General features: G+C 40.5%; 1 protein-coding gene across 4 annotated transcripts in view; it reads right to left on the bottom strand.

Annotated features, from left to right (window-relative positions):
- Positions 1-1,050: 1,050 nt before the first annotated feature.
- carmil3 (capping protein regulator and myosin 1 linker 3) overlaps positions 1,051-26,198 on the bottom strand; it is a 127,177-nt gene continuing 102,029 nt past the window's right edge. Inside the window, exons 26-40 of one of the 4 annotated variants that reach the window (XM_074688377.1) lie at positions 25,728-25,841; positions 24,897-25,072; positions 24,717-24,810; positions 21,745-21,870; positions 20,622-20,688; positions 17,782-17,912; positions 16,911-16,990; positions 10,834-10,953; positions 9,707-9,875; positions 7,029-7,395; positions 5,231-5,334; positions 4,928-5,141; positions 4,702-4,773; positions 4,263-4,382; positions 1,051-1,635 (exon numbers count right to left, since the gene is read on the bottom strand). In XM_074688377.1, coding sequence (XP_074544478.1) covers positions 1,595-1,635; positions 4,263-4,382; positions 4,702-4,773; positions 4,928-5,141; positions 5,231-5,334; positions 7,029-7,395; positions 9,707-9,875; positions 10,834-10,953; positions 16,911-16,990; positions 17,782-17,912; positions 20,622-20,688; positions 21,745-21,870; positions 24,717-24,810; positions 24,897-25,072; positions 25,728-25,841 — 1,995 coding nt within the window. In that variant the 3' untranslated portion in view covers positions 1,051-1,594. Of the gene's footprint in view, positions 1,636-4,262; positions 4,383-4,701; positions 4,774-4,927; positions 5,142-5,230; positions 5,335-7,028; positions 7,396-9,706; positions 9,876-10,833; positions 10,954-16,910; positions 16,991-17,727; positions 17,913-20,621; positions 20,689-21,744; positions 21,871-24,716; positions 24,811-24,896; positions 25,073-25,727; positions 25,842-26,198 lie in introns of all 4 variants that reach the window. The other 3 variants (XM_074688375.1, XM_074688376.1, XM_074688378.1) reach the window with 3 other exon arrangements.

A 26,198-nucleotide genomic window follows, 5' to 3' on the forward strand; every position in this document is an offset into this window, starting at 1 on the left:
GGTGCATAAGTCATGTCTGTAATGTGGGTTGTTTGTGAATCCTGGTGATGTCCTGCCAGCGCTCATCGACCAAGCAGAGCTAACTTCACTCTTCATTTCACTGATAGACTCTTAAGGTTGAACAGACCACTGCAGAATAAGTGCCGCATGTAGGTTGGGGTAAATATTATTACAAACAGTTAGACCTGTGTTTTAGCCTTAAGCCTGTGCACTATCACTCTTCTGTTTAGCTTCCTTCCGCTCTTCTGTCCTTTTTCTGTTTGACAATTAGGCTCCTTCACCATCACTACAAAGTTAATCACAGGAATCATTTTCAGTAGATAAAACACAGATAGACAGTGTGGTGTTGGCATAAAGACTTTGACGTGCTGTAAATTAATCTAGTCTTACCTGACTCAATCAGGAAGCTAAGAAGTAGCATTTTGAAATAAACTATATTGGCACTGATAATCTCATTTTAAAGTGTGGTTTATGATCAGGCATGTATCTAGACGGGAGATTTTTCCAAAATCACTTAAAAAGTCCTCACAGCCCCTTTAGTTGACATGCACTGGAATAAAGTCACAGTCGTGTCCTTTGAAACAAAAATGTACATAAACCACCTTAAGGCTTCAGCTGAACTCTAACATGCAAAAAAATTAGAGGTGTGTGATTACTTTTTCCAACTCAAAGAAAAGGAGCCAAGCAGTCTGAGAACAGTTTTAGTATTCCGTTATCCATCACTACTAAAGTCAGCTCTGATCAGACTATCTGTAAGCATCATCTCAGACTCTATGAAACCTCTCCAGAGCATGAGGAGAATTTCTTCAAACACTTCACAGGAAAAGATTACCTGTGGAAGTTTAGCAGAGTCTTGTAGCGTGCACTGTGAGCTACATCCACCTGGAAATTAAAAAAAGAAATCACTGAACTGCTTGTGTAAAGTCAATTTTATTTATTCTGATTCATAGAAGCATTTTTAGAAAATATACTCATTTCCAGGCTGCAAAATCAGATTAAAACTGGATCCACTGACTGAAATACTCTTGAAGAGATGGGAGCGCTAAGTGCATGAAAACACATTTCTCAATCATCAGCATACTTACAAACACAGTTATCAAATGATTATGGTTATCACAAATAAAAACATGATTGTTAACTGGTCGAGTACCACAATGGTTAGTGCAGATTTATATCCAGTATTTACATCTCTATCAGAATAAATACAGTACAAACTCACTTTAAGTCATCACAGATTGTCAGTAAAAGACAGGGAGGGGATGAGAGGACAGAGTTTTTCTAATATTTGATTTTCACAAATGCTTTCGATAAGAGTTCATGATACTGGAGAAACATTGAAGCGCTGTTATGTGTGACAGCTCTGTTATGTCCTGCAGCTCAGACTGAACTTAATGCCTGAGAAAAACCACAGCAAGTGCAACCAGTTTAAAACAGAAAGCTTACAGAACATGCATTTTCAGCAACAAATGTTGGAAAGAAAAATCAGCTGCTGTAGAAGTATTTTTTTCTAAGTTTAGTGCACACAGTTTTAAAAGCTTGTCTCTCTCCAGTCCTCCAAGTTCAAGTCTGTCCGTGCTCCAGTGCACTGGTAACGTCATAAAGGGTCTTTGTTTCCAAGCTGGGGACTGTCATAACCTAGAGAAGAAAATGAAGTGTCAATACAGCATTTCAAAGGAACTATTTCAGCTTAACAAGTGAAAGATAAGTGTCTGTTTCTGTGCTCAACCTCAGAAAGAGGTCAACTAAACCCAATGAGCACCTGACTTCTTCTTAAGTGCAACAGTTTTACAATTCACAGTAGAGCTAAAAAGTGCAGCAAGTGGCCTGTTCTGAACAGTTTCTTTGACAGCTTTTTTAGCTTAAGGCTTAACATTTGAGGTAGTCCCTCTTGACTTCTCTATTACAGTCAATAATTCAAGACCTTGGTGGGGTAGATGGGAACATGTGGGAACAACCATCATTGCCGTCCAGCAGGGTTTGTTTTGGGTTATGCTGCAGCTTCTTTGGCTCCTCAGTTAGCATTACCTTGTCCAGGTGGGAACGTTATAGGTGCGCTAAAAGGTTGGTTGTGTTTTCCAGCATTTCACGTTTGCATGACACAGCTTGCAAACCACCAAACTTTTATCAAAATCAACACTTTCCTTCTTTGTTTTAAAACCAAAGTGCTCCCACACATCTGCTTTTAAGCATAGTGGTGCTGGAGTGAGTTTCATCTGAAAATGCCAAAACACAGTGAAAAAAATCTGCAGTTACCCAGAAATGCCAAGGGATTGAAAATGCTATAGTAGGCATTCCAAGCCTGTAGGTGGTGCTATAACCGTCTTGTCCAGAAGCAGCTTTTGGGAGATCTCCACAGCAGTAGAGTTGAACCGCTCATCTGGTGTACTGGAGAATACTAAGTGCAAAAGTGGAGGAACAGATGCACATTTTGTATGAAGACAGTCTGCAGATTCAGCCGATTGAGCAGCACAAGCACAACACGATAGTTCACGACGATCGTAACAACAGTACTGTTGTCGTGTTGTATGCGCTCGCGCAAGGCGGAGTGTGACGTTATCGTTTCCTTTGAAAATGCCAGTTTACTGTTTACACGGCAATGGTGTCGGTAGTGTTTAAGAAAAACCCCACTCTGGAGGCCATTTTCAAAAGTTTGGGTTTTTAGGTCGGCTGAAACGCCGTTTCCGTGGAAACGCAAGGTTGAAACGCAACAAAACTTTTGCGTTTCACCCTAAAACTGTTGTCGTGTAAACGGCCCAACAGTGTGTATTCACACCTGGATCATTTGGGGCAGTTGTTCCAAGAGAGTGAGCAGCACCTCCCCAAACCCCGGTTCGTTTGGGCATATGTGAACACAGCTATCGTGCTCTGATGTGGGACAAAACATGCGGGTCTAGATCGCCAAAAATAGGCGGTCTCGGCTCGAGCCCTGTAGCGGGTCCTGTGCAGTGAGAACACAACTGCCCCAGCAACTTGCACAACTGACTCATAACTGTGGCTCACACTGTAGTGATGGGGGCAGTAATGAGCCTGGTTGACAACTGTACAGTTGAAAGAGTAGAAGAAGAAAAGGAGTAGAAGAATCAACCACAGGAGAGAAGGCTGAAGAACTGAGGAAAGGAAAATGAGACATGGGCACACGTGGAGCAGTAAAGTAATAAAGTGGGACTTTTAAAAGGCTATTATGTTAGTCATATAGCGCACACTGGTACATTAGTCAGATAAACGCTATAATGCTAACTAGCCACATACGTTGTTGATGCTCCATGGCCCCTCCATGCCCCTGAATCAGAACAAAACAAATGACCCACAGGTGTGAATAAACCCTTAATGTATCGATACTTGCGGCTGAAAATTTGATACTTTCTGTGGAAAGAAAATATCGATTCATATTGCAGAACTGATAAAATAGCTCAGCCCTAGAAGCTGTATGAATACCTGTCGCAGTCTGAGCTCTCTCAGAGTGAACAGGAAACACAATGTTACAATGTGCCTATTGTCCAGAGGATGACATATCTGTAGCATTAGTCTGCCGAAAATACACCCAGACAGGGCACAGAGAGGCACTTTGGTTTCACATGTTCTGTAAAACTGGCTCTAATGCCGTCATCTGTGACATGAGGAGTCTTTTATCATTCTCACAGTGCTGGTAATTGAGTCCCTGCAGCACGTTGTTCGCACACATTTCTGTAGAGGTAATTGGCAGCGGCTTTGACATGTCATTAGTGCCTCTTGAGTTCCTCTGCCTCAGGGTTTCCATCTTCAATACCAAAAAGTCTCGGTGTAAAATCTGATGATGAATCAGCTAAACATGGCTGCCAATTATTTCAATAATAGAACATAGTAATATCAAAAATGAATCAGTTCCTGTTATAGGAGGATGATAAAAGATCCTTATTTGAAAATGGAAGAGGTCTTGAGTAAAAGCACACTTATCCAGGCAGTGTCAAAACCAGCTGCCAGCTGCAAAGAGATGTTTCTGGAAAGTTACCAAATTATGCCTTTAAATAAGGTTTTATAGACACTTCTTCCGGGACAAGCGTGCATTCGGAATGTATGGTATGACTCACCCATGAAGCCACAAAAACTTGACACAGACGTCTCTTTGCATCAGCAGTTACAAAGTAAGTTTGCAGAACTTCTCTGCTCAGCTAAATTAAAACTGCACCATAACAGACGCTGAGGGTTTACATTGCGTCAAACCTTGAGCCTGCCACATGGCTGTCATACCACACATAAGAGCAGGAGGTGAAACAGATACATACACCTGGTCCCGGCAGGATAGTCCAGAGATCTGTTTCTGTACTGGGGCAAGCAGGGCTTTTTCACAGGGAATCTGCGATCTGAAGACCTCTCCAGATCGTAGGGGCTGTCCTGCTCCATGCCTGAGGGGAAACCGCACAATACACACACACACACACAGCAGAGTGGGGTTTGGGAACTGAGAGCAGAGAGGTGCAGGAAAGGAGTGGTGCAGTACACGGTTGGCAAGCACTGCAGGCTCAGGAGAACATCAAAGAGGCTCATGCAGTTTTCATTTGATAAACCATAACAAAGGCCTGACACCTTTGTCATGAATTATTAACAAAAACTGCATTTTGGAGTCTACTTCACAGAGGCAGCCAAGTGTGGAGTTAACACTGAGTGGATTGTGTATGTTTTGGTTTCTGTGGGGATGCTGTGGCCAGTGTCAGACAACTGTACCTATGTCAAATGAGTTGGACTTCCTGGTGTGACGGGATGTTGCTGGAAAGCCATTACGTCCTTCTCCTTCATCTGTGGGTGAAACATTCAGATCCTTCTTCATCATCTGACAACATTACGGCGCCTATGAGGCTTTACTGACATCATCAACAACCTACAGTTTGCTATCAACAGCAGAACAGACAGCATGCTGTTTTATTACTGTCTCATTTTCTACCATTCTTACCTGGACTGATGTCCTCTGCAGCTTCCATCCCAGGCCTGGATGACTCAGGCGGGCTCTCCCTCTCCGTGGTGCCCTCCTCCTCAATGATTGGCTGAACAGGAGGCAAGCTCCTCTGCTCATTGGTCGTTTTCTCGCCTGGACTCACCGGGGAGGTTTTGGGAGGGGTCACCGCCTTTTCTGGAGAGGTCTTGTCTCTTGGGATGTCAAGGCTTGGCTGAAGAGGGAGCAGAGCATTTAGTCTCATTTATAATCAGAGCATGAGAGCAACTACTCCCCCTTCTGTTAAACACACTGTAGACATACTTTATTGGGGATGAGAGGACGCTGTCCCTCTGGCCCTCTCGCTCTCTGCTTCTCCTCACGCTTCCTTTCACTCAGCTCTTCTGCTTCCAGCCTACCTGCTTCTTCTGTCAAGAAAAACATGAAATCCTTACAATGAGCTGTTTGAGCCCTGTTAGAAAAGTAAAAGTAAAAAAAAAAACCTTAAGCATAAATTCTGAGACACATTTCACAGGCACTCAGTAATTGGAAATTTAAGCCTAAGACTGACGACAGAAGAAATCATTAAATCCCTAAAAACAAAAAAACATCAGTGTGATGTAAACAAACAATAAAACACACAGTTGGCTGAATGGAAAGATTATAGCTCTGGCTATTTAGTTGTTTGGGTGCAAATGTTGAAATTAATGTTTAATGCAGATAGTTTCCTCTGAAACCATTCTGGATCAAACATTGTTTAGTCGTCCATGTTAGAGAAAGGTTTGCCAGCAGACAAAAAAGAGAGAACTTTTTCTCCTTTCTTACCTCAATCTTCAGATTCTCACATTGATTTTCTGTCTGGCCTCCAGCTACACCACAGATCTTATAATTCCCGTCGAGTCAGAGAGCAGACTATATCTACTTTTTAAACTGAGGTTTGGCTCATTACAAAGTCTGGACCTGAAACGTACTCTCACCCTTAACAATGACTCTGTCTCTGTGAAACCACACAAGTTTGGAACAAAGTGCTTTTAGAGTAAAGCAAATGAAGTTTCTGTCCACTTATTCAACACTTCTCATTAAAGCCACTTCAAATGACTGGTCACGAATGAAGGTAACGATCTTTTAAAATCATGCTGGATTTAAATTGTAGTTTTTAACTTTTTAACCTGCTTCCCCTCATCTTTTTTAAAGATGTGTTCAAATCTATAAATAAAATACAAAAAAGAAAATGAGATTACATAACCAACTTGATTAGCTAGATCCTCACTTTTCTAAGTATTTTATGAACTCATTAAAAAGAAAAAAAACTTGTAGCAGCCAAACAACCGCCAAGTTTTTATTTTATTTTTTTGTATTGTATTTTTTTTTTTTATTTTATTGTTTTTCTTTGGAGTGTAACATGTTTTCTCTTGAGTAAAAAATATCATTTTTTATGCCTAATTGTGAATATCCCATAGCTTTCTTCATTACTCCTCTGCATTTATCATACCATGTTATAAGAATGTGAACACAACACACTGTAAACATACTACAGTGTAGCAGAGACAGAAGCCACGTATACATAGACCCAAATATTCTGCTTCCATTTGGTTTATTTGCTCAAACGGAAAGAATTCAACCTTTGTATACACCTCATTTCGAAAGAAAAGTGCCAATCTGAATGGACATTTAATCAGATTCACAGGGGTGGAATATTCCTTTCCTCAAACCAATTGAGGTATCATGTATCCACTCAAATGGAAAGTTGTCAGGGCTGTTCTTTTAGTGCATGCTAAGATATGATGTAAGATGCAACTAGAGACGTTCCTCAATTTGTATACGTTTGTTTACGTTTGTTTGCGCACGCCCCATTGACTACTCTGTTTGATTATAGTGGCACATGTAGACCAGAGATTGGAATATTCCTTTCCATGTATACTATTGTTTTCAGAAAAGTCATTCAGAAAGATTACATTCGGTAAAATGAAAAACTCCTCATGTAAACGTGGCTAATGTTTGCTTTTCAGGAGTTGATGTAGCATCAGAATGATTGTTACAATGCTGATTGGCTTAAACTCGTCCAAAGAAATCATGAAAACATCTTAAGTGCCATACTTATACTTAGTCCCTGTTGTAGTACCTAAACACTCCTGCAGGTGTCTCTGTCTCATAGCTGACAGACTGGGCTTGCTGCTCTGTGGAGGGGGCTCTGGCCTCGGCACACAGGAGGCCACGTTTCCTCCACCGCTCTGTCTGTCCTTCTCCATGTCGGTCTGTGCGTCTGTCAGGGGGACGATCCTCTCCTGCCTGCCTGCGTCCATCTGTCTGTCCGTCTGCTGTTTGGAGGACACCACGTGGCCGTTGCTTTGAGTGTCTGCAGGGGCATCCGAGACGGTGGTCGACCTGTCGGTGTCGTCTGCATCTTTGATGTCACAGGTGCTGCTTCCATCGGAGTCCTCGATTTCTGCGCCGATGCAGCTGTACACCATGCTGACCAGATCGGTGGACTGGAGATAAAAACAAAAACAGATAAACACCTCGACCCATGTGTAGGATGCCAAACATTCCAAAATGATCACTTCACATGATGAATGAATGGGGCAGGAATTACCTAGTGATTAAGATCGACTTAATTTGGTCACACTCTCGTGAGCTGATAACTGGTGATAGTGGAAGCTTTTAGTTTCAGAGTCTAATACTGGCAAATTCAATTAAACCAAAATTAAATTATCCTCATTTTGCTGGGGATGTCCTCAAATCCTCACATGGATCAGCGAGGATCCCTGGACTCTGCTTTGAGAAGCAAAGGGATTTGGATGACTACATGACTCCCCCTCGTGTGTGTGCGTGCATGTGTGAGTGTGTGTGTGTGTGTGTGTGTGTGTGTGTGTGTGTGTGTGTGTGTGTGTGTGTGTGTGTGTGCGTGTGTGTGTGTGTGTGTGTGTGTGGAGAGAGAGAAAGATTAAAATAGGCCATATAGTCCTCCACAACTCTGACAGGGCTGGGAATAGCAGGTGGTGGGCACAGCATGCAGCTCTGTTTTGCATCGTACTCTGAGTAAAACTCGAGGAATCGAAGAGCAGAAGTCTCCAATTTTAATCGCTGTTTATGAGTTTGATTGGAACTTCAGCAGACAGCCATTGGAAGCATCACTCATTTGCATTTACTTAGCGGTATGTTGTGCCAGATTGGTGCATTTCTTTAAGGAGGAAAACAGCCACATGTGCCAAAATGTTTTTTGGCTTTTTGGCAGCGTGTCACTCTGCCTGCAAAGGTCACGGTTTGCTCGAGCGCTCCCCCTCAGGAGCGCTTGATGGCAGGGACTCACTGCCAGTAGCTCTTTGCTGTCATGAAAGTGTGAATTTTGGATTTTTTTGTTGACCAGCTGTCACAACACACTCACTGTGGCTGTTCCCAATGGCCAGGCCACGCACCTACCACTATGACTACCTGTGTGTTATGACCGCTTTACCTTTCAGCCAACAGGCCTGTGCTGCTCACATTAACAGATTTTCTGGTGCCAGGCTAAACTTTATGTACAAAGTCTGACTTTAAAATTTTTTAAAATGTTCTTCTTTTCATTTGCTGATGGCAGAAATTCAATAAAATATGACTCATTTGCTTTGGTTATACAAGTTCACAGAGCTTCATGAAATGAATGGAAAAGGTTTATTGGTTTCGAAGCTTTTAGTCAACACTTTGAACCCTTATCTCTGCATTGAAAGATTATAAAATAAAAGTTATACACAATGACAATATGATTTTCCACACTAAGAGCGTCCACCTTTTCTCAAAGAAGGCCACATTTAATTTTTTGAAAATGACCAAGGGCCAGCGGCTCTTACTGACATATTTACTAATCAAAAAAGAGTACTCTGTTTAACGTTTTTTGTTTTTGTTTTTTCTCAGAATTTCTGTAGAAATCAGTCACTATATGTGGTCAGACATACTAGTGTCATCAATACAGACCTATGTAATCAAACCTCACCTGTCCCTCAAATGTCTCTTGGTAATAGATTTTGATGGGTCCGTTTTCTGCCATATTACATGCTGTGTAAACAAGCAAAGTCTGATGGTATGGGGAAAATGTGTCAGGACTTTTTATGTCAGGATCAGGATCTGGGTTTTATCAGGATTGTCTTTTATGATGACTATTTTGACCTGCAAACAACATTTTTAGCCCAAAATATTTCTTATTCAACACTCTGAACTATTCTTATGCACCAATTTTATCTTTTTCTGCTCTGTTGCATAACTTTAATCCAGTTTTGTGTCCTCTGATGTGCTTTTTTTTTAACTTTGGATGCTCATAAAGCACAATTTCACATCACGATAAATACATTAATTTAAAGATATCAGCTGTAAAAGTTACTGAGTTTCTGCAGAATGTAGAGCGCTTTAGCTTTATACGAGCACCCTGTGCACAGTCCAAATGTAGTTCAGTGAGATAGATAGACTTTGGATTTATTTTTACACTTGAAAGAAAATTTAAAAGTACACATAATTTAGAAGATAACTAATTTCAGTGTCATAGTTAACACTTAATAAATGAAAGCTTGGGGCTGTATGAAAATGGACATAGAGCCACAATTGGCCCTCGGCCCGGACATGGACATGCCCGCTCTAAACACCAATCTCAGCTTTGGTTTTCTTGGTCTCAGAAAGAGGGTAAGGTGACTTTTCCCTGCCTGTGTCACTGCTGCTGTGACTGAGTCATGCTGACACATTAACATGGCGCTAAAATGAAAAATCAGAGGTGTCATGACACCCAGGCTCTTCTCAGGTCATGGCAGTGTTAGCCCAGGTGTAAAAGCATACCTGTCTTTGGATGAGGCAGGGGGGGCTGGGAGCTCTCATCCCAGGCACAGGCACACCCTGCATGGGTCGAGGTGAGGGCATGGCTCCGTTGGCTCCAGGTACTGTACTCTCTGGCCTCACAGTGTCCTTAGGGTGCTGAATCATCGAGTAGACGTTCTCCAAGGCACCGCTGCAGCAGACAGATGGACAGAGAAAAGGACACGGGACATTTCACAAGTCATGCTAATGCACATTTATGGGGTTTAGGTTTGACCTGAGGTAGAGTTTCCTGACTTGCCCTGCAACTGACAAGCACTTTTGATTTATTAATAACACACACATAGGTTGATAAAAACACAGGATTTGTGCAGCACAAGCTTCATCCTTTACCACAAATGTGCAGCTCCGGTAACACATTTGGCTTTTGTCCTCCTTTCTGTGACAGAAGGTCAAAAGAAACTGATGCTAAGGAGCCAAGTGAAGGCTGTAACAAGCCATCTCTTTGATTGCTTAGCAACAATGTGCAGTAAAGAGCCTTTAAAACATGCTGAACTCCCAATAAGAAGAGATTTCTGTCTGTAACTGCCCTGAAGATGATTCATCTGCTCCGTTTGCTCCTCTTTTAGACTACAGTAAACTCTGCCTCTGTGTCAGAGAAACCCCTGCACAGGAGCGAGCCTGTTCACAGCAGGGGCTGTTATGTCACCAGTTTTCAGAAATACTTAAAGTTGAGTCTGTAAGCACCCTAGTCAGCTGAAACACATGCTCTAGCTCTCGTTGGTGCTTAATTCCCCTATATTCTGCAAACTGTGAGACTGTTTTTCATGGTGAAGTCCAGAGAGAGTGCCCACTGGGTGCTAGTCTCCCCCCTCAGCTGTTAATATGTGATTCATTTCTTAAATAAGTTTCTACTTTTTCTACTTTTACTGCTGCAAGACTACTTTGTAGCTCTTACGTAACAGCAGCTTAAATGTACGCAAAGCCCGGCATATAAAGCAAAAGAAAACAGTTGGAGAGAGAAATGTTTTCTTCCATTAAAATATTTATGAAGCTCTGAAGTGACGTTAATGCCTGCGCTGGATTAATTTAGGAGCTTTCTCATTCTCTGGGCCTGGCTGCTTTTAAATGTTACTTTGCTGCACACTTACTCGCACTCCTGATTAGAGATGGTGGAGTTGCGGTTTTTACGGAAGCCAGAGAAAAGGGACAGCACGCTGCGTCTTTTCTTCCTCCTCAGTGACTGTGCCTGATGGAGGGATGACAGCTGACTGAAGGGGAGACAAAAGATGAAAGAGGTCATTTGAAAGAGGGGAGATAAACACATACAGAGAGGGCAGAGTAGAGACACAGAACACATCAACCATTATCAAGATGTATATACTCTCCTATATGAACCGTCACTGGATTCGACACCAGTGCGAACAGCTGACGTTCCTTATGCTAATGAACCATCTGACAAAAACAGACTAGTCTTTTTTTCCTGGGTGCAGATGGTTTAGTTTATCTGACAGAAGGAACACTTTATGCTGCCTCAATGAATCTCCCTCATGCGCTGTTGGTGAGCAATGAGAACACAAAGTCATGTGGCTGTGTGCTGCTATCACACTGTGGTTATGTTCATCTTGGTGGTTTGTGAGGTGAACATGTCTGAGCTCTGAGAGCAGGGGAATACGATCTGCAGGCTCATGTTTTACTTGCTGACAAATTTCCTGCTGACCTGATCCCGAACGAGGCTGTAATATGGGGCAGGTTTTAAAATAATGACTGACTGTTCAGAGGAGAGCAGCGATGACGAGGCACTTTTTTAAGTTAATACAGCTGCTGCTGATGTGGGTCTTTCTACTGTTATGGAAGTATTAGACAAACTGGTGGGTAGTTCATATGATGGACAGTTGAGGATTAAAAGCCTATGTAGATGAAACAGATCTGTGACCTTAATATAAAGCCTGGCAGCTTACATCCCAAGTTTTACTGCAGTAATTGTTGTCTTATTTGGAGAAACTTTGCTCTGTATGTGTTAGTAAAACACATTTGGAATCAACATTATATATATATATATATATATATATATATATATATATATATATATATATATATATATATATATATATATATATATATATATATATATATATTGTAATCTTTGAATTTGGAGTGGGTCGTTACTTTGTATGGCTCATTTGTTGGTCATAGACACCAAACTTTTTGTGGCTTTAGCGATATTTTTACTACTTTTTCTCCTGTGTTTCTCTGGAGATCCTACATGTAACCATGGCGGCATTGTTTACATGGGAACTCAGCTGTTAGCAGCCTGTAGCATGTCAATGCTAACTGGTGTAAGGCCTGATGTCTTCCCACAAGCTGAGGAGGAGGTGAGGACGACGTGCTGGTTCTCATGTGTGAGCTAAGAAGTGACGACATGGACCTGTCCTTCCATCCATCATAATTGAGAACGTAATATCTACCCCCAATAAGATGCACAAGCTAGCTAGTGCTAACCCAGCAACAGAGGGAATACCATAGGGCAGACTAGCATCATGCTATTTACAGACATGGCTAATGGAGCTAACATCAGACACCAATGTCACATTGGAAGAGCTTCACCTGCTGTGAGCAGGATCTAGTAGACAGAGATGGAGCATGACTGAAGAAGCTCAGTCCTGGACCCTGTGGAGGTGGAGGCTGGCTGAACTGGACTGTGATGGACAAGCTGTCATCATCTGTTTTCTTATGGACCTTTTTAGCACTTTCTATGCACTTTCGCACTTTTGTTCTCTTGATTGCTGCTGCGACTTCAATTTCGCTGTACTTGTTACAATTACTTTAAAGTTCTATTCTATTCTATTCTATTCTATTCTATTCTATTCTATTCTATTCTATTCTATTCTATTCTATACTTCCCTTGTGCTTCATGCGCTGAGGCCATTGACTGTCTCTGACATTCACCATCTGTTTCTGGTACAGAGTCGATCATCAGCAGGGAGCCATATTGAAAAAGCGGACTCAACCCATCTTTGTCTTTGTTTCAATGTGGACAAGAGACGGTTTTTAGCCTCTTTACTAGCAGTAACAGGTTACCTGCTCGTCAGTCAAGTCTGCCATGCCCTTATATGGGCAAAACTTTTAACAGTCATAACTTTAAAATTAACAAGTTGTGAAAAAATTCACCTCTTGTAAGAGTTTGTGCAAATGGAGAAACTAGTAACTAAAACCATAACTGTGCCTTAAACCAGGCTGTAAACATGTTCTTTAGTGCTGAAACAATCTGCTTTATTTATATCATTCATGTGTGAAGACTGGGTGTTGTGGCTTGGTCGTGGTCAAAACCTGAAGTCTAAAATGTCCTTTTCAGAAAATGTTCAAATCCATGCCTACTTGGTTGTTATTTTAAATTCTCCAGCCCTCTAAAGTCAATTTGGATGCTTCACTTTTGCACACTGCCCGTTTTTTTTTTTTTCCAGTGTATCTTGGAAAGATACTTTCAAAGATCACCAAAAAAGTTGAAGGTCTTTATGTTTCAGGCCAGCAGCCACAACGGAGCTGTTTGAATCCACCAATCCCCTGATGACTTTTGTAAACTGAGGCCAAAATGAGACCGATTAGTGTCTCAGCTGCTACGAGGCTGATAAGTTTATAAAGAATCTCTTCAAGGCTAAGATCCACGTACTGTCAACAACATAATTAGAACAGCTTGGTAATGAAACAACAGCTTACAGAAAATGGTGATCTAGCATGGAAGCTAACGTTTCCTACAATGACTCGACTTTCTGGTCGTTTCATAACGACAAAACTATAGGAAAAGTAACACTAACAGTCTCAGTCTGACTCCACATCACTGGAGAGGAAGCCAAAACAAAGTGATGCGGGCAGAGGCTGAATCGTGCTGAAATGAGGTTTTTCCACAGACGCCAGTGTGAGATAAATAAAGAGTGTGTTGAGCTGCAAATCATGCAAAGCTACTCTGAAGGCTGCCCAGACTGACATAATGAAATGTGAAATGGTTATTACAGGTCTCCTATAGAATCTTATAAAGAAAACCTTCAGACAGAGGCTTTTCTGTGACTCATTCTTCACCTCATGTTTTATTTCAGCTGATACCTGTTTTTATCTTTGATTGTATACACCACATTAGCTGAATCTGTCTCCCTTGCATGGAACTGAAGATTATACTTGTCTTTGATTTATTTCTTTGAACTCCAGTTGTACTATTGATTATATGGATGTATGGATATCATTTGGAGACTTTCGTGCTGTGAGGCTCATGAAATTAAAACATATGAGTTAAACTCTGAGGCCGTGGGCACTGACTGGTTTGTTCTTATTTAAGTCATTTTATTGCTGTGTCTCTTTAGCTCTCACAGCCTTCTGTTATTATAAATTCTCAGCCTGGGTTTGATGGATTTAGGTGATCTTGTTTAAAACAGAAAAGGAAAATGATGAGATCAGTTCTGTAATTCACTGAATCACCATTTGGACCAATATGAACTTCTTTACAGAAAGACTACTTTATTCCTTTAGCCATGTTGGGATTGGCTGGATATTTTTATTTTTAGGAAGAAGGAAAGACACTGAAAATAACGGAAAATAAATAAAATAAAATAAAAAAAAAGTAGTTAAAGGGAAAAGAGAAAAAATAGAAATAGGACAACTATACAGACAAAGCTACTATTTTAGGTGTTGTTTAACACTTTTATAATGTGATGACAGTTTTTGTGGTTTTATCCAACACAGCCCAGGCACTATGCTCTAGTTTGTGACTAATAGTCAAGTTGTCATGTCTTAAAAAATACAGCACCAAGGAAATGCTATTTTATTATTATTGCATTTTTGCACTAGATTCACAAAGACTTGAATAAAACTTGATCTGACCTTGTTTCTTGGATACTTGGCAAAAGATATAAGTTGATAAAACTTGCTAACAAGCGATAACATATAAACACGTCCAACAAATACATATACATATCCCTTTATTACTTGCAGCTGCTGATTCAGAGGATGGAAATTGAGTATTCAACACTTTCTCAGAGAGTGCCAAGTGCTCTTTCAGCAGCTAAATGCTCTACTATGTTCACAGCTGGAGTCTGATATTTTTATTCCATCTTAGTTTTTAACCTGAAGCTTATTCACTGGAACAAGCTGCCAGCTGTAGCTGTAGCTCCTTGTACAAAAATAAAGCTGTGGGTCTGAAGGCAAAATCAGCGGGTTGGAGCCTGCTAGAAAACAACAACAAACAGAACTGAGGGGAGTGTATGCGAGTTCATCACTGAAAGCTACCGTCCTAATGAGCCATAAGCAACATAATTTACACAAACAGATTCATTTATGTGACATTTAAGTGACCCAGTGGGACGTGACATATTTACATACAGTGTTTAGTTGCAGTTTGATTATGCCCGCTGTATGCTAGCACATTTACTTCGGTCTAAATTTAATTAGCTGTTTAAAGACAGACATTAGTTTTGCTTCTTTAATATATTATTTCATTGCAGGGAGCGTGGACATTGGGAACTTGAATGGGAGCACATAAACAATTCTGTGCGACCACTGGCCAGTTTCAAAGAAAATAAGTCACTGGACTGTGACGGTGAACACGATGATTTATTACGTTTGATGGGGAATGTTCTTGTTATTGAATACAGAGCTCTAAACGAGGTTTTCTATTCAGTGCAAATGGAAGCCGCCCTGTATATCTGTCCCTGAGCATGCTGCACATTTATCACTTATTCAATTACATGACATGCGGGTACAAAAGGCTGTACAGTGAAACATTTTTATCATGTAGTCTGGACTGTCAGTAGCATAGAGAGGTATAATTACACAGGCTTCTTTTTCTGTTAATCTGTGCAGCAGGTGGACAGGTGGCGTTCATTCTGGGTTCGGGTGTACGCTACAGTTAAAACTGTATCTCACCCACGACAACAGGTGTGATTCACATCTACATACACCAATAGAGAAACGCATTAAGACGCACAGGGCTTAAATCCTTTACTTTGCTCCTGTCTGAATAGATGAATTAACTCAACTCTAAGAGATGAAACTCTGATAACATTTCCCAATTTAATTACACTGATTAAGTTTTAAAGTGCATCACATTCACTGATGTTGAAAAAAACTTAATTACTTCTACTTTGTATAATGACTCAGTGCCTCTTAAGAGGAACTCAGCATCTTGAAACATTTTTACAATTAAGGAATCCTAATGTGAGATATGATTTAAAGGTCCTGTTACTATTTGTTGACACTGAGTGAGATGACACCTCCTTTTCTGTATTATTTTCCTGATGAAGTGTGAAGCTGTTGGAAACACTGAATAATTTGTTGTACTTACAAAGTCACATTGTTTTTGTTTACACGCAGTGATACCATTTTATTGTGTGTCTTTTTAAGATGTATAAGCTTTTCTAAAACAACATGCTACTCAGCTAAAATCTGCTTTGATTTTATTTTGGTCCTAATCTGATCTGTAAGTTAGTGGGAGAGTACAGAACAATGTCCAGTAAAAACAGGAAATTAATAAGCTTTTGAATGATGAATTAACTGCAACTCATTCAGATGTTAGTTTTCCTGTTCTGGTTAAATGTCATCTATTAGTCACAAGATTCTTTTCCTGCTTTGTTTAGTTGGATCCTTTCCTCTGAGACGCTAAATGAAATACAATGAGGTGTTACTTATCCACCAACACAAACTTAAGCAAGTGTTTTTTACAAAATTTTTGGCACAAATTGCTTTATTTGACTAATTATTTGCCTGATAAGTACAGATACATGTCGTATTTCAAGATATTGAGAGACAAAAAGAAACAATGCCTGAATTGCTTTTGAAAAGCACAAAAACACAATTCGTGATTGGGGTTAGAAAAAATAATGTTTAGTTTCTTGTTTCGAGACACTCTTATTTCTAGAAACTATATACCCCATTGGCAGATTATTTTTCTCTTTATAAGGAATTCAGGCGTCATGTTTGATTCCCCTTATGTTGTCCTTCACTTTTGTCTGCAGACCTCAGGAGCCCCCAGAGCAATGACATTTGCCCTTATCATTTTTAATTTCTTTAAGTGATTTTTTTTTGTCTTTTTAACCTTTTTACAGGGGGTACAGGACAGTGTTAAGCCATCCGCTCGAGGACTTCCCTCACAGGGTGTGACTGACACTGCTTGGCCACATCTGTGCCACAGTATCTGTATTTTTAATTGATCGAACAAAGTAAAAGTGATTCATTGACCCACCTGTCAGGCAGAACTCTCTTGCTGTAGAAATCAGGTAGCCCATCCTCCAACATACTGACTCCTCCGTTCTCTGAGCAGTGCTACACACACACACACACACACACACACACACACACAGAAGACAGAAAAGGATAAAATAACAGAGGGACAATGATCAATCCACCATGTCGACAAAAAGCTGAAAGGCTGACAAAGGGTGTAATGGTTTCAGATGGCTGGCTGGTAAAACTGACTCCACTGCCAACAGGAGTCTGTTTGTAAAACAACTCCTCATCGTGCTGCCCTAACTGGGTTTGCACTGATTTAGAAAAAGCTTTTACAAAGTCTTAAAACAAAGAGCAGCAGAGTTAACGGATGCCTTGACACCCCTGGGAAATGGCTAGAAACAATTAACACCTGAAAGACAAAGACACATGCGACAGCCTACGACTTTGAAGAAACTTATTTTTGGAATGTGCCAGCGGCAAAAGAGAAATTTAACAGAAGGTTTACACAAAACAAAAAAACAACAAAAAAAAACATATGGATATCTTAAACTTCTTTTGTAGAAATGCATGGACTGATTACTGAGCTGATTTACGAGATCAAAAAATAGGCTGTTAAATGTTTAAAGACATTTTTTAAATCCCTGAAGACTCAAAGTAAATGTGATTACCCTCCAACTGTTCATAAATGCTACCTGCATTAAAATCAGGTCACTTCCTGTTTGAGGAGCTGCCCTTTAAAGTCACGAGCAGCCCAAGGGAAGATGTTTCCTGTCTACTGGAGCTTATATAAAGGTCAAAGGTCACTGTCACGCCATGTGCAATCAACTCACAGACTCTGGGGGAAGGTGCCCTGCTCTGTGTCTGCGTGGTGGGCGGGGTCTCACGTGGGTCACGTGACGCAGAGGGGAGCCATTGGTGGGCAGGGTGGACAGACACTCCCATGATGCCGAGTGAGAAAGAGAGGAGTGAGGCGGAGCGGAGGGGGTCGGAGAGGAACTGGGCTCGTCACCAAGACCTGCAACAAAAATGGATTTTATGTGATGTTTTACTTTAACAGAACTCTGTTTATTGACATGTCCTCTCCTTCAGGGCTAGGATTAGAAATAGGGAAGGGACACTTTTAAGGAGGGATTGTATGAGGTAATCCACAACAATAAATGGCGCTTATACTAACCAGAGACTCAGACATCTGATGCTGATGCTGTACGTGGAGGTAAACATGGGTGTTGTAGACATAACACTAAGGACCAAAACTGTCTGGAGTTGTGTTATATTTTCACATAGTGGCTGTGCAGACTATTATCTGTTGGTACACTGATTGTTTAAAGGTATCTCATAAAACCCCACTTGGAAAAACATGCATTATCCTGTTAAATAGACCAAGGTTGCATTAGAAGACCTGCACTGGTGTCACTTTCCAACCAGGACACATTGCCCCCAGTTGGGCCAAGTGGCTGAAAATCCTGCAACATGACTGCTTTTAGTCAGGGAAAAGGGGGGAGCAGGAGTACAATGGATAAATTTCAACTTCAATCAGGCCAGCTGAATTCAACAGAGATCCCTAAAGTTTAGTAAAGACGCAGCGGTCTTGGACTTCAACATCAGGTGTCCTGACATTTACATAGACCTGATTTATGAGACAGAGAAGGCAACAGCAAAGCCTGCAGGATACTGCTCTATAATTTTGAAAATGAATCTATTGATTTTACCATCTGATAAACTGTTGTTACCACCCATCTATTTCTAATCTGCTAACTACAAACAGAACAGGTCATTAACTTTAAAAATGACACAGATGATTTCCACAGAGCAGGCAGGGAGGGGAATTAGCTCTGATACTGTTAATTTGTGTTTATCGTTGATAAATACAAACAGAATAATTTTTGTTTGCTTTCTAAAAAAAACCCTAACAAGACCTGATAGAGAAGTTGTGTCTGTTGTCCTTAGACACTGTAATCATTCATTGCTGAACAGACAAATTTAGGTAAAAATCCATTTTAAGTGTTAAAGCTGCTGCCTCCCTGTTCCCTAATATAATCAGTTCACCACCGCCATGTATTACTGCCATCATTCTTATCATTTTTATGATCATTTTTTGTCTGAAGCTAGCAGGTGTGTCTGATAATTGTCATCAATGACTGAGTCTCTAATTAACAGTGCTAGGAACTGCATGACTTTATTCAGCGGCTTTTTTTGTCTGTATGGTCATATTGTCTTAAGCTGGAGATTTAATTTGCAAAGAGACATCATCATCCTCATCATGCCATAATGAGTGATATGATGTTGTTCAACCTACATGAAGCTGAAACTCCAAACATAACCTAATCCAAACCATAGACTGTAAAAAAAAAATTGTCATCATTTGCCAATCACAGGGCAACATTTTGCAAAGTGAGGTCACCACAAAAACTGTTCCCCCTGGTGGCTTGTTGGGGCATAAATCAAAACAAAAGATCTGTCTCCCCAGCCATTCCAGATGGGCTGTGGTCAAACTTTAAAAAAAAATAATATTCCTCGTAGAAACGTTTTTCTCATCTGATCGTTGTGGTGATCTTAAGATAATATTTTGCTGCCTTGTATTCAAATTCTCTTTTTTTTTTCTGAAAAGTGTGATTTTCATTATTTAAAAGAGGTTAAAACCAAGGCTTTACATCACATATAATGATTGACAGCTGTTGTTCTTGTCTATTTTTGGGGGGATCGTTAAATATGTCAGGATGAAGAGCCCAGAAGAGATTGGACTCACGAAAGAAAAACACAGTTATTTTTTTTGTCACATGGCTCCACTCAGATCTTCTCATAGCCTCCACTGCGCAGACTCTGGCTAATGGCTGCGTCTGTGATGGGAGTGTTTTGGCTTAAAAACAGTCCAACGGTAAACGGCAGTGCCACGCTGTCCACTCTAGGTACAGTGAGTGATTCAGACCAGGTTAGCTTGGCTAAGTGAGTTAACATCTAGGTTAGAAAGGAGCTAGCTTAATGGCACTGAACACTCTGGCTTCAAGATTTTTTTTGTACACCCTCATCTCTTTCTCAGATTCTCATTATTTGTTTTTTCCATATTCATGTTGAACTACTCTGTGCGTTTGCTGCTACATGCAAAAAGCTTTCTGCCTCTCATAACATGTGAATGTAGTTTCTTTACCAACAGTCACAACATGAGAGCATGTTCTCCTCAAAGTAATAACTGAAGAACACATCTTACTGAAAATGTTCCTCTATATGATTAAAAGCTTATACACTACAGTTGAGACCATCAGTGAATTCTAATGCACTGAGATAACTACTGCTCTTCTGAGGTTTTTTTCTATAGTTTTGATCCTTGACTTCAAATTAAGGACTAAAACATCCTTTCAGCTTCCTTGTGTGAGAGAAAATCTTAAAGTAAAATGGAGGAAACTCTTAACTGCATTTACGGGCAAAAATGTCAGAGCTGTCCTGAGGGAAGAATCAGACAAAAGGCTGCGTTATTACCTTGAAAAAGGTTAATCCTCTAATTTGAGGATATTTCCTGCCAAGCTAAAGATGCTGTCTTCCTAACTGAGAAAAGTTAAACCCAGTTTATAGATAAAAGATATAAACACTCAGTTCATGGCGGTCAGCTCAACACTTATGGTATAGCTGAGAGAAACAGTAATTATTCCTTTCAGTACAAGCAGACAGTCATTGATACTGTCCTTGCTTCTCGAACACTTGAAGCTGAAAGTGAAGTTTAAAAACTCACTCAGTCTGGTGGAGACGGGTCGGATCCTTCTGGTTCTGGAGCTCCGTTTCTTTATAGCCATTGTGTCCTTAAGGAGGATACATCTTTGATTAGCAGCACATTTATCAAAGAAGTCATAGGTCTGAGGAACTGAAAAACTTTTTTCAATTGCTCCAAACCTTATGATCGTCTGGAGCTAACTTGTAGTTAATCGCACACCGATAACACATTTCTCTCTCTTCTACATAAAACTTAGAGGGATATTTTCAATTTTTTTTATCTTCTTTTCAACAGAACTGGACAAGTTCTTTCTTTTTGATTCAATATAATAGATTTATTATTTAAAAAAATCCCATGCTTTAGTTTCAGGTGAGGTCTGTTTTGTTTTATCACTTTAATATATGAAAGAACCAGCACTTTGTGAAAAACTGAGGGATGTGTTCTCTTCCTGAGGACATTGGCTTAAAAGACTGTGGGACTGTTTGGTTTTTATATGAGAAAAACTTAACTTTACACAGACTTAAAGATAAGATGTGACCTTTGCCAGCCGACCAAATATTATTTTATTGTGTTTTATTAGGCCTAAAATGACAGTGGTGTGTGGCACCTTCTACTCAGCAGGCTGTAGCTATTGTTGATGGATAGTACCTTAGTTCTATAAAGCCATAACACCCAGATGTAAACAAGCACAGGTGACTGATGGCACTTTTTAGGGTGGGATATAAAGTGGTAGAACCTGATGGGGGTTATGAATGGAACGCACATGTTCTTAACCTGCAAAGGGAACTTAAGGTTGGTGGTGCTAGCTCTGCTAACGTTGGCCACTCAAAGCAATTTGCCATTATTTCACACAATCTGTGATCTCACATTAAATTGTGTTTAGATTCATTTTGCCCAACATTAAAAGTATTTTCTGAGTGCTTCCTGAGCTTAACTCTGAAATTAAAGTTTTTAATATCAAATAAGGAAAAAATTTGTCATTTTAACTCATCCTCCTTTTGCTTTAGAAAGCACTTCAGAACATTGTGCAAATGAAACACTTGCTTGGCACATAGAACCCCCCCAAAAAAACTAAATAACTGTCTGTTCAATTGTGTCATAAAGAAAAAAGTTAAAATAATTCAGCATTATTTCAGAAACTTACTATTCCCAGGTTGACTCCAAACTCCTCGTCAGTAAATTCCAGAGACTCGATGAGTCTGGACTGTCTAACTGTGCGTCTGCCCGTCCCAACATCATCCCAACGCTTCGCCTGGGACACCTGTCGCAGCTGATGAGACACACACAGACACAATTTGTACACACTTGTACACAAAGTGATGACATCCAGAACAAAATCTATCAATACAATTTACGCAGAGAAATGTGTCAGCCTTTGTACCCCGAGAGGCTCCCGAGTAAAGCAGCATGTACTTAAGGTTAGTCTGCAAAGCCTGTGAGGAATATGAATAAAACACATTTCTTGATTGTCAAAGCAGAGGTTGCAGTAATAGAGGACAAACAGGCACTGCAGCAAAAACAGAGACAGGAAAATGAGATGTAAAGATAGAGTCGGTGAATGGAATGTTAAGCAGAGCAGAGCAGGCAGTATTATTGCCAAAAGTCTGTTTCTCGCCTCTTTTTTCACTTGCTCCAACTTAAACAATTTGATTTTCCAGAGAGGAGAACCTGCAGGGTCTAATCACGGCCTTAACTGGCTCTAATCTGGTTTTGTGATGTTTCAGAGGGCAATATCCTCCCCAAAAATCCTTGCTCTTCTTCCAACCCTCTATCTTGATATGGTTTAAAAAACACAGCAGCTCAAATGTGGTGCCGACTTCCATCGCTCATGGGTGCTAAAAATTAAAGGCACGCAGCCCATCTGGGAGCATGACAGATTTCTATCACAAACTCTCAGCACACATCAGATTGAACTTCTCCTCCAAGCTACAGAAAGAGTTTTCTTATCAAACCATGGACTAATAGCAGGGTGCTGCTCTACATCTGCTTTTTAACCCAGTGCATCTTTTTTTATGCAGAGGTCTTTGAATGCAATCAAGAGCCATTTGTCTCTACAGCATTCTTGTTGAAAGCCATGCTCTGCAATGACTGTGCCAGAGATAATGCAGATGTACTTGGCATATTTGACAAGCAGGGAGTTTAATTTGTAACAGACTTTTTGAATCAATGTATAACAAGTAAAGATGGGAGTCAATGGCTTTAAATAATTCATTTTTGAGTTTGGATGACTCAGTGACTCATCCCATTTCGGCGAGATATTGACTCACAAAATGAAAACCATCATATGTCATTGCACACAAACATCCTGCACAGATCAATGAGGACAATACTCAGAAGGAGATGTTTTTCCCAAAGCTGCTGTGGAAAAATATTCATATAAAAGAAACCAAAATAAATAGTTGTTTATGTTTAGCAGCAGGAATATGTTACCACTAAAAAACAACATTTTCAAAGTGTGGATCAGGCCTTTTAAAATGACTTTGAGATTCCTCTGAGACTGTAAACAATGTGCTGTGAACGATATACTCTCACCGACCACTTTGTTAGGAACACCTGTTCAGCTGCTCATTCACTCAAACACCTAATCAGACAATCACAGGGCAGCAACTCATTTAGTCATGTGGACATGGTGAAGACAAACTGCTGAAGCTCGAACTGGGCATCAGAATGGAGAAGGTGGTGATATTTCATTAACTGCTGATCTACTGGGATGTTCACACACAACTACTTCTGCTGCTGCTGGTGTCATGTTGAGGGGGGCATTTTCCTGGCACACTTGGACCCCTTAGTACCACCTGATCACGGTTTAAAGTCCATAGTATGAGTATTGTTGCTGACCATGTCCATCCCTTTATGAGCACAGTGTACCCATCTTCTGATGGCTACTTCCAGCAGGATAACGCTCTATATCATAAAGCTGGAATCAGACTGGTTTCTTGAACATAACATTGAGCTCACTGTACTCTAATGGCCTCCACAGTCAGCAGATGTCAATCAAATAGAGCAGCTTTGGGATGTGGTGGAACAGGAAAATCTCATTGTAGCAACTTTGTGATGCTATCATGTTAATATCGAGCAAAATCTCTGCAGGAGGTTTCCAGCACCATGTTGATTTCATGCCAACAAGAATAAAAGCCATTCTGAAAGCAGAAGGGGTTCAACCTGGTACTAAGGATGTACCAAACAAATTTGCCATTTCTACCAGTTTTTCCCAGGGTACGCTCATTCATTGATTGCCTGTGTGTGTGTGTGTTTGTGAAAGCTGTTCTTATCTCATGTTATCATACTAGAAAAATCTCCAGATCCATGTCATGTAGGAGTGGGTAAAAATATTGATGAATCGATGCATCGAAATTTTTCCTCACCCAATTCAATATCGAATCCTCTGAATCAATTAATCTCCTGGCAAGTGAGGTGGACTGTGCGTGTTACTTGCGTTGTACAGACGAAGGCTATCAGAGGTCAAACAACAAAAAATGGCAGCCAAAGCAGCAGCATAAAGCCAGATCATCTGGCTTTAAAGTCTGACGTTCTGTTTTTTTTATTGCTTCAAAACGTGAGGTGACATACCACATATGTTCACATGGGGCATGAAATTTGATAATCGAAGCATTTAAATCAATATCGAATCAAATAAATATTGAATCGAACTGGGACCTAAAGAATCAAAATCAAATTGAATCGTAAGGTTTTTGGCAATTACCTAGCCCTAACGTCATGTGTGACTGAGGCAAAGGCAGACACCAACTATGTGACTGACTGAACTGCTCAAAACAAGCGTGTCCTTTGAAAGCAGTTCTAATAATCAGAACTTCTGATGATAGTTGTAATATTTTGAGAAAAGTGAGGTGAAGAGTTAAGAAAAAAATCAACAACAGAAAACACTCAATTTTTGGTTGATGATATGATACCCATGTGTGATTCATCTGTGATCATTTTACTTTGAAGGCTGACAACCTTAAGAATGTACTCATTACTGAACCATCCTTGAGCTTAAACAACCCTCCAAACCAAACACCCGGCTTTAAGTCATCTCTGCAGTGAAAGTTTTCCACCGAGCTTGGCAATGTTTTCTCTACAACTCTACAAAGAAGCCATGCAGTAAGGGGATATTACCAGTACCAGGGTTTTATGAGAGGTGTAGAGCTCCTGCAGAATCTGATCCATGATGGAGTTAGTCAGATAGGAGACCACAGATAACTTCACCTCCCTGAAAAAAGAGGAGATCATAACTTGTGAGTGTTTTAGCTTGACTTCTTGGCCTGACTTAATCAGTTTAAAAAGTCCTTTTCTTACTCCAGGGCTCGGTTGATATCTTCAGCAGCTCTCTCCATCAAAGCGTTGCGGATGGCAGAGCGAGGGATGGAGACTTGTTCAGAGATGGAGGAGAGAGGTGGGCTGAGCCTCTCGGCAGCTGAGCAGGACATTGGACACAACTCGCGGCACAGAGACACCATGGAGTCCACGACAACCTGGAGACAGATGGTAGGCATGCATCACAGAACTTCAATGATTTTTTTTATGCACACTGTATTTTCTTCCAGCTGCTTCTCTCTGACTTCTCAGTTTTGGTGTATATAAATTGTATCAATCAAAGACACAATAAAAGATATGTTCACAACTGCATCAAGACCTCTATTTATCCTCTGAAATGCTGAACAACATGGGACACCAGTGCACGCATACACAAGTGGTTCCTGCTTAAATTCCCAGGTTGGTGCTGAATGAGGTTTGTTTGGATTTCTCAAACTGGAAACGTAGCCCTGTGCATAAGAGCAATATTGAAAAGCATAAACAGAAAATTAAATTAAGCTCAAGTGAGATGAAATTGAATATGAAGTGTTGCAGATTCCTCCTCTGGGTGTGCTGCTGTTTTGTTATTCCTCTGTGCAGTGCTATTGAATCCCAATGGGAACAGACCCAAACCAAAAAAAATGTTAAAGTCTTTCCTTTGAATTTAAATGCTTTTTTCTTTTGAAGTCAGCATACCTGAGCCGCACACACAGTGCAATGATATTAATGGGCAATTTAAATGCAACTACTCCAGAGCTTCACCACTGTTCATAATACAGATGCATCAGGGAATGAATGTTTCTGCAGCTGCTGCACTTCCACCTCCAAACCTACCTGCAGTTCTTTGTCGGCAGCCTTGGCGAGTTCTCCGGCCAGAGTGTCGAGGCGCTGCTTTACGGGGCCGTCCACCGACAGCACGTGGGCCAACTCGCAGAGAGATGGATACAGCTGGTACACACATATGACAAGATTGACATGAAAACAAACCTCTGTGTTAATGACTTTAAGGCACAAGAAATATAATGTCTTGATTTGTATTTAAAAAAACATGTTGACTGCATCCACTCATAAAAAAAAATCATCAATTGCTGCAAATTACATGTTGGTTCTCCATAAGAATTAGTGAAATACGAGTTGACAGGATGTGGCTCCTCCAATCCTGTGATGTGTCGAACAGAGCACAGCTCTTTAAAAAGGAGGATTTTTCACCTCACTGTCTGCTGTGGAGAAACTACGGGGAGGTTTGTGAAAGGAGAGGATTTCAGACAGGGGTGGATAAAAATAAACTCTGCTGTAAACTTTCTT

The sequence above is a fragment of the Halichoeres trimaculatus genome, unplaced genomic scaffold (genome assembly GCF_033239565.1).
Source record: "Halichoeres trimaculatus isolate MK-OKI-2021-1 unplaced genomic scaffold, fHalTri1.1 fHalTri1_scaffold_15, whole genome shotgun sequence".
Classification (NCBI taxonomy): Eukaryota; Metazoa; Chordata; class Actinopteri; order Labriformes; family Labridae; genus Halichoeres; species Halichoeres trimaculatus.